The sequence below is a fragment of the Impatiens glandulifera genome, chromosome 2, assembly GCF_907164915.1.
Source record: "Impatiens glandulifera chromosome 2, dImpGla2.1, whole genome shotgun sequence".
NCBI lineage: Eukaryota > Viridiplantae > Streptophyta > Magnoliopsida > Ericales > Balsaminaceae > Impatiens > Impatiens glandulifera.
Genome location: NC_061863.1, coordinates 63223 through 72732, shown reverse-complemented (window position 1 = coordinate 72732; position 9510 = coordinate 63223). Strand labels below are relative to the sequence as shown.

Below are 9510 nucleotides of genomic sequence, written 5' to 3'. Positions count from 1 at the left end.
CCTAATCCTAGCTAAAAAAAATTATTTGGTGATCCAAATGGATCCCAATTAACATGAAACTTTGCAGAAAAATTATAATAATACAATTAAACATTTATATAAATAAAAAAAAACCTTAGATCTAGTTACTTAAAAGAATAAAAAAATCAACTATACAAAATAAGGCAAATTTTACATTTTTTTTTATTTATTTTGGTAGTGTTTTTGAAAACTTTTTCTGCTTTTTTATTTATTTATTTACATGTTATTTCTATTCTACTTATTTACATGATTAAGGTACATAAATAAAACCTACACGCCTATCAAAACAATAAATTTAAAGGAAATCATGCATAATATAAAGTACAAAGAAAATAAAAATCAAATGAAAGTAAAATTCAAATTCAAATTTAAATAAACAAAAGAAAGGAAAAAGAGCTTACAAAGGGTTACTCTTTATATCCTTGCAAAAAAATGAAAACCCTAATCAAGAGACTTGTGACTCAACAAATCTAGTTGGTGCTCTTGCTTAGGTTTTTTAGAAAAGTAGTGTCTAATTGGGCAGCCTAATGTGTAAAGAGAGAGAAGAAGGTGAAGATTGAAGGTCGAAAGTTGAAGTCCCTTTGCTAGGGTGTTAAGAGGGGTATTTATAGACAAAGCTATGAAACCCTAGGGCCCAAAGGCCCATTTAACAAACTTGACCGTTGGAAAGAAAACTATTTTAAACATTTACAAATGTTTAAAATAATGGAGCAATCTCCACTTGACATGTCACTAAATCAAGTTTTCAATCCAATGGGATTTAATCTTTATTTAATAAATGATGTAATACTTGGTCATTTTAATTTTTAATTAAAAATGACCAAGCCTTCTTTATGCTTCTCCAACGGCTGAATTATTCTTCCTTTGACAACTTCTTCCTTTATTTTAGCAATCTCTTTTTTCCTTCTTTGACCTAGGATGCTTCTCATTATTGTGTAGACACCGTTATCTTTTATTTTTTGCACGTTATCCCTTTACACACCCTTCATCCTACAAGAAAAAAGATTTTGTTAAAAACAAAAATAAACATTCCTATTTATTTTAATTATTCCTATTTATAAGGAACAATTCTAATTAAATAAATAAAATGCAAACTAACTTATTCAAGAAATCAAATTTCAAAGTTTAATCTAACTAATCTAACAAACAAAATATAACTAACGAAATTTTATAAAAACGCTAATATATATTTTGTAAAATATATTTTTTTTTTAATTTTTTTTTTATAAATATCCAAGGTAATTAATTAAATAAAACCTTGAATATTCTAAGTATAATAACTTCTCTAAGTGTTGTAACATAGACAAATTACTACCTTAACTTTATTAAGAATCCAAAATCAATTATTTTCAAAAACTCAATTGTTCTAAAAATAATCGTCTTTAATATAAATCGTGCAATGAGTCCGTGAATGAATTCGAGAAAATTTTATAGACTCAGATTTATGAAAAGTATAAACTATAAAATTAGGTGTGAAAAATGAGTGTCTACAAAAGGGTTAAGAATAACAGAGTCTCACAATCAATGGTAAGGACCCAACTCCCGTTCAATATGCCCTTCAATACTTTGATAGTGCGACCGCATCCACCATTAGAATCGGTGGATGCTATGACGTGGGTAACATCGTCTCGCCACCTCATTGACACCGTGGCACCACATGTGTTAGCATATTGTTGCATCAAGTGCTGTTTAAGAACAATCATAAATATTTCAGTTAAACAGGATGAAAACTTAAACAATATGGAAAAAAAAGGGAGAAATGTAACGAAGAGTACTATCTCTTCACTTGTTAATTGATTTGGGCATAAAATCCAGTCTTTGCCAAAGTTTTGGACGGATGCTGAGGCAGTTGCCTGCACGTGCATGAAAAAAAAAACGGTCTTTGTGAGTATGTACTAGGGTTTCAGGGAAATAATATCCCAAAACACAACACTAGGTAAGTTTTCCTAAATAACATTGATTTACAGTCAAGGTGACATTTTGAGAGTATGGTTTCCTAAAGATTAAAGAGACAACAACATCACATAACAGAATCTAGTGTAGTAGTTCCATAATCCTAAATATTAAAAGTTACTAGTCAGGAATACGTACCATTGTGGAGTCGTGAAGATGTGGATTCAGGTTCGGTCGACGGGGAGCCGGTTACGAATCGCCGTGAAAAGGAGGCAGGAAGAGAGAGAGATGAATCGGGCGGAAATGATAATAAAATAATCATATTAGGGGGTATATATATTCATGTAACCGGGGCGAACATGTCTTCTTTCGAAAAGCGACTATTCATTCCATGTAACATGACACAGGGACTAGGGGCGAATAAGTGTTCTCTCGAGAAGCGACTATTCAATCCATTTTACATGGAACATGGTCTAGGCGAACAAATGTTCTTTTCCAGCCAAAAAATTTAAATAAATAAAAAAAAGGTAATGAATTAATTGAAGCAAATATATCTTCGCTCATGAAGGTCTCCAGCCAAAAAAAATGAAATAAAAAAAAATTATGAAAAAAAATCTAGCCGGTAATTGAGGCGAAGATTTGTTCGGTTGCTGCATGTCATCTTCAATTAATTGAATTAATATTTAATAAACGGAAATATAAAATCCATGTCATTTTGGTCTTTACATAGACGGGTAAGTGTCTTTACATGGTAGTCAAGCGGTCTTCTCATGGGTGGGTAGGGGGGTTTTACATGATGTTTTTATTAGAATGAATTGAAGCAAATATATCTTCGCTCATGAAGGTCTCCAGCCAAAAAAAATGAAATAAAAAAAAATAGGAAATAAAATCTAGCCGGTAATTGAGGCGAAGATTTGTTCGGTTGCTGCATGTCATCTTCAATTAATTGAATTAATATTTAATAAACGGAAATATAAAATCCATGTCATTTTGGTCTTTACATAAACGGGTAAGTGTCTTTACATGGTAGGCAAGCGGTCTGCTCATGGGTGGGTAGGGGGGTTTTACATGAGGTTTTTATTAGAATTAATTGAAGCAAATATATCTTCGCTCCAGAGAGTCTCGAGGCAAAAAAAATGAAATAAAAAAAAAATAGGAAAAAAAAACTAGCCGGTAATTGAGGCGAAGATTTGTTCGGTTGCTGCATGTCATCTTCAATTAATTGAATTAATATTTAATAAACGGAAATATAAAATCCATGTCATTTTGGTCTTTCCATAAACGGGTAAGTGTCTTTACATGGTAGGCAAGCGGTCTTTACATGGGTGGGTAGGGGGGTTTTACATGAGGTTTTTATTAAAATTAATTGAAACAAATATATCTTCGCTCCAGAGAGTCTCGAGGCAAAAAAAAATTAAATAAAAAAAGTAAATAAAAATTCCTAGAAAATAAAAGATTGAATTACTTGAAGCGAATATTATATCGCTGCCTGTGTTATTTAATAAATTAAATTAATATTTAATAAACGTAAATATAATATGACTGTCAATTCGGTCTTTACATGGACGTGTAAGTGTATTTTCATGAACGGCAGGCGTTCTTCTCATGGGTGGGTATGCGGGGTTTACATGAGGGTCATGGCAACGGGCGTGTAGATCAGAGCGAAGATATCTTATCTGTTTATCATCTGAATATTATATTATTTCATGGCGTTAACGGGCGCTTCCGTTAACGGCGTCTTGTGTGAACCCGGGCCTAAACCCGGATTCCGGATTCTCCCTCCCTCCCTCTCCTGCCCAGATTGATTTATTATTAAAATAATAATGCTGCAATCTGATTGGTCCGCCACAGGGGAACACGGCAATCGGTAGCAGAAGATCTGAACTGCTCTTTCCTGGATGGGAATGTGAGATATAATTAATAAATGAGAATAGTACAATTTCATTAAAAATCAGCATTACTAAGATCATATTCAGGGGCACTTAAATCTCATTATACGCCTTTTTCTTCTCCAACTGGATTCCATTCGCAACTCATTTTGCGTTTGGATGACTCTCTCTTCTAGCCAATGCAAATATGCTTTGACACTGTTCATTCTCCAATTTTACCTATATTTTTATAAAAATGACCCTTAATCTATTTTTTTATATAATTTTAAATATTTATAATGCAAATTTATCCTCTATCTTTTTTTTTTACTTTTAAAATAAAAATTATAATATTTTTTAAATATATAATTAAATTATTAAATTATATAATTTATTTTATATTTTAAAATTTTATTTAAGAATAAACTTAATTTTTTTATTTTTTATTAATAAACGTTTGTTTTAATATATTATGTTTGTATATTTAAATGTATTATTGAATTATTTGGTTGATTATGAATTATTGATATATAATTAATTTTATTTTTATTTTATTAAATGAATAAGAAAAGATTATAGTTAAATATGTAAAGTTGATAAATATAAAGATAATATTAATAAAGTTAAAAAATTAGTGTATGAAAAAAATATTTTAATAATATTATTTTTTGTTTGGAAATGAGTTTTGGAGTTGGAGAAGAATTCATTGTGAAGTTTATTGCATTTTGGGTTTGAGAATAAGTTTGTGAGTTGGAGATGGTCTAAACAATTATGTCTCTATTTTAAGTTATTGCATTTCTTTTTTAGTGATAATCAATTGTTACTTTTGATCTCTTAAACAATATTTTTACCTCTTAAATTATTTTCGTGAGTTTTTAACAAATAATTGTAATTGATATACTTAAATATCAAAAGTCCATTTTGTTTATCATGTTCATTTATTTACAAGATGCAAATCGTATTGAGATAAAAAATAATTAATACTCTGTAATTTAGAGACTTTTGGGCTTTCTTCAATAAGTTATTTAAAATAGGCTTGAGGTAATTTTGAGAAAATAAAATTTATTCATAGTTAAATAAGAACTTTTTATTATAAGTTTTTGTCCTATATATTGATTTTTTTACCTAGTTTGTGATTTGTTTTTTAGACTTTATTACTAAAAACATGTATTTAACTTTTCTTTAAACATCGATTAACTAACTATATATATATATATAATGATGTTTAATTTTTAAAGTGTCCATATTGCCCAGTCGAGAGTTGTGGTTAATTTGGATATTTATGTGAGAGTAAATGGATACTTGAGTAGGATTGTGGGTTAACCTGCCCATAAACTTAAAACAGTTAAAAATAAAATTAAAAATGCTATTTGTATGTTTCAAACTTGTAACATAACCAAACAAGTACAACCCTTTAACCAACTAGACTAACAACACCAAATTTGATGAACGCGAAAAATTTTAATAATAAAAGTTCAAATTTTTAACTAACTTATATATATATATATATATATATATATATATATATAATGATGCTTAATTTTTAAAGTGTCCTGATTGCCGGGTCGAGAGCGGTGGTTAATTTGAATATTTATGTGTGAGTTAAATTTATATTTGAGTCGGATTGTGGGTTGACTCGCCCATAAATTTAAAACGGTTAAAAATAAAATAAAAAATGTTATTTGTATGTTTCGAACTTGCAATCTAACAAAACAAATACAACCCTTTAACCAACTGGACTAACAATACTTTATATTTAAGATTCAACACCAAATTTGATGAACGTGAGACATTTTAACAATAAAAGTTCGAAATTTTAACTAACTAATCTATATATATAATGATGTTTAATTTTTAAAGTGTCCGAATTGCTAAGTCGAGAGCTGTGGTTAATTTGGATATTTATGTGAGAGTAAATGGATATTTGAGTCGGATTGTGGGTTAACCCGCCATAAATTTAAAACGGTTAAAAATAAAATTAAAAATGCTATTTGTATGTTTCGAACTTGCAACTTAACAAAACAAATACAACCTTTAACCATGTGTGATTGAGATGTGGTTTACCGAGGGATAATAAACCAAATCATTTGAAAGTGGTTAAACAAATATGAATCAAATATTTAATTGATCAAAGTGTGAAAACACGTTGCTAATTATTAAAAAATATGAATCAAATATTTGATTGACAAAGTGAAAATGTAAAGTCACGAGATAAGAGATTCATTCAAAAAAAATATGTGATGAAACATGTGAGAAAATAAGTTGTTTTTATCGAAGTGAATAAAATATGGAATGAGAGCGTTATATTTTTTATTTTAATAATTTTTAACATTGAATAAATATTATTATAATGTTTTTAATTTATTTTGTTTTTATTTTTATCCATGTGCATTACACATAATTTTTTTTTGTTTTTTTAAAAGTACAAACATCTAATTATTTTTATTCATAAATAAAAGATCTTTATTTTGATAAAAATTAAAAATTTGAATATATAAAAAAAATATTTTACTAATTCAATAAATTAAAAGATCAAGTAACTTATTTTTTTATTAAATAATATATTTTTCTATAAGCTCATAAAAGTATCAAATAAGCCAGCATCAAACAAGCCAATGTTTTGAACTTGCTATTAGGAGTTGTGTTTATATGAGTTATGAGGTTTCTTAAATGTTTTTGTTCTTAAATTTTAGATGATTAGCAATAATCACACTAAGAAATAATTTAATTTTAATTTTTATACAAAATTTCTATATTTCATTCTATTCTTTTTTAAATACTTAATTTATCAAATAAACTATTATTATGTTTTTAAAATTTTAAATATAAAATAATATTATAGAATAATTTACTTTTTTCATTAATCATTTTTATTTATTTTTAAAAATACACAGCATCAAACAAGATAATTAATAAAATATTAAAAAATTATTTAAATTTAGAAAGCTAACTTAAGATGTTTTTAAGTAGGGATGACCCTTTATATTTAATTTCTTAAATAGACTTATATCACCCTCCTAATTTATAACCATCCCAAATATTTATTAAAAAAACACAGCTTGAGGAAGTTGCTTTACAGCTGCTAAATTATTTGCTGTTAGTCTGATTTTGTATTTTTTTTTATACAAAATTTATAAATTATAAATTATATTTTATTAATTAAAATATTAAAATTATTTTATTTTTGTAATATTTTAAATATAAAAAAATATTATAATAATTCATATTCAAACAAACCCTTAAAGAGATAGTTATGACTTATTATCCCCTAAAAGGGGGTTGAGAGTATAAATTTTTGGAGCAAAAAAGTCAAAAGCTGGTGTGAAGGAATAAATGCTCTAGATTAATATAATAATATATTTATATAGATTCTCTAAGGATAAGTGCAAATCTTGCTTCATCAAACTCTTTCCATATTATATTATAAGAAAGGTTGCTTGAGATCTGGGTAATTGACTAATTGTCATCATTTCTTCAAAACAATAATGTTGCTTTGTTTTGTTTTGTTTGCTGTCAACCTGACTTATTCGATTCTCATTAACCCATTTCAGATTAGGTATTTTGGCGTTTTCATTCTCAGAAGCAGAACCCATTTTGCCAAATCAGGCAGCATGCCAAATGAGAAATCTTTCAATCCATTTGAGTTTAGGTCAAAATTGAGTCTTTTTCCAGAAAGAAGTTGTTGTTGTTTGAATCTCATTCAAGTTCTTCAAAGGCCAAAATACAAAAGCAATCAAGCATAGATAGATAGATAGATAGATTGATGATAACAACAATAATTCTAGAAAAGGCCTCCAACAAAATCTAACTCTGCAAAAAACATGACACTTTTGTTTTATTTCTCAAATGAAATGAATCCTCCCCTCTCTTTCCATGTACATCATGTAGATTTTATCTGCAAAATTTTCGAGGAAGGTCTTCTTTTTTCTATAAATTGACTTCACCTGATTTGTATGCCTGATTCTTCCAGCCACAACTCTCTGATTTATCATCTTCATCATCCTCCACTTCCTCATCCTCCAAGCTGGTTCCTCCACCGTTTACAGCAACAGGTAAATCAAAAGGACCATGTGGGGAAGCCGATTGAGAACTGCTCTGTTTTGATGATTCACTATATTGATCTTGATCCATGAATAAAATCATAGACCTATTCTCATCCGTCAAAGAAGCCTTTCTAGTGTGAAGCCGGTATTTCTGATTCGAAAAAGTTCATTAATCCCTTTTCAAATTATGGAAATTGAAATTCAAGGAATACCTGCAAATGGCTCTTCACTTCATCATTTGTTAAACCATCTACTTGCATTAGTTCTCTAATCTGCTTAGGAGTTGCCACTGCAAATCAAATCAAATCAAATCAAATCATCATCTCATAAATCCTTAAGAAATCAATGAACCCATAAATAAATAAATAAAACATTACCATGAGAGCCACCAAGTTGTTGGAGGGCATTGACAAATTGACGATGCAGTTCAGGCGACCAACACCGTCTTTGTTTTCTTGAATTTGGCTGTAACTGTAAGCTAGAGGTAGAAGATGAACCTGCCTTATTACCACCACCATTGATCTTAAAGCTAGATTCATCCTCTTTGAAGTTCTTCATTCCAGGGATAACAAGAGAAAGTGCAGGAATTGTAGATTCATCCACTTTCTCTTCTTTTCCTCCTGTCTTACCCCCCATTGAAACAACCATAGAACAAGCTTTAAAGGACCCAACATTATTCAACTCTTCCTTAACAACACCCTATGCGAGTTCAAAATCAAAATTAAAGGATTTTTCTTTCGAAATTTTAATAATAATAGGATGAATTTGATACCTCTATAACTAATTGTGAAGATGGATTTCGCCTCCGGCTACGAACAAGATCCAAGTTTTTGCTATCATCATCATCATCATCATCATCATCATCAGTCTTCCACAGCTGAGCAGAGCTTAACCAATTCTTCTTATCTTTACTATTGTCTTTAATAATAAGTTGAATGGTTTCATCATCATCATCATCTTCTTTTGAAGTTTTCTTTAAAGGCATAAATTCTTCCAGCACCGGCTGATGATTTGTTGTTGTTGTTCTTCTTCTTCTTCTCCTGTAGTGCATTTCTTCTTCATCCTTCAAGGTCTTAATCGCTGCATAAAAATAATGAAAATGAATCTGGTAATGAATAGATAGAGATAGATAGATAGATCGATCGATCTGAAGAAGATCGGATTCGGAAGAAACCATCATTGATAAGGAGAAGGGAGAGAGGAAGGTCTCGTTTAAAGGGATCAATTTTGGTCCTTTCTTCCTCTAATTTGTTACGGAAGTCATCTAACTTGGATAATCTCTCCGAAACGTCGCCGATGAGCGACAAGTGGTCCAGAAATTGGTTGATCGTTTTGGGAATCGTGGAATTTAATTTGAGGTTTGAACCCATATTGACCTAATAATCTTCAATAATATCAGTCAGATCGTGTTACTATAATAATAAAGATTCAGCGCCATAGAAGATGAAGAAGAAGAAAGAGAAGTGGTGAGATAGAAACTCTCTCCTATGTATATGAGTCTGAAATATGGGTATTAGGTCGTGGAAAGATAAGAGGATAAGAATACTCAGAATCTAAAGAAGAAGAAGAACAAAACATGTCTAGAGAGAGAAGGCGAAGATTCTGCAAGAAACAAGGCCGAGTTTAGACACAAGGAGAAGGAAGGAATAGTCAATTTAATAAATAAATATATATTTCACTTTCTT

At 29.5% G+C, this 9510-nt stretch overlaps 1 protein-coding gene across 1 annotated transcript; it reads right to left on the bottom strand.

Annotated features, from left to right (window-relative positions):
- Positions 1 to 7504: 7504 nt before the first annotated feature.
- On the bottom strand, positions 7505 to 9449 carry LOC124925851 (transcription factor HHO6-like). Its single transcript, XM_047465966.1, has 5 exons — positions 9000 to 9449; positions 8598 to 8905; positions 8203 to 8524; positions 8038 to 8114; positions 7505 to 7976 (listed from the first exon to the last, which is right to left on the bottom strand). The coding sequence occupies exons 1-5, from the start codon at positions 9193 to 9195 to the stop codon at positions 7710 to 7712; spliced, it is 1170 nt and encodes a 389-aa protein (XP_047321922.1). The 5' UTR covers positions 9196 to 9449; the 3' UTR covers positions 7505 to 7709.
- Between the last annotated feature and the right edge of the window lie 61 nt (positions 9450 to 9510).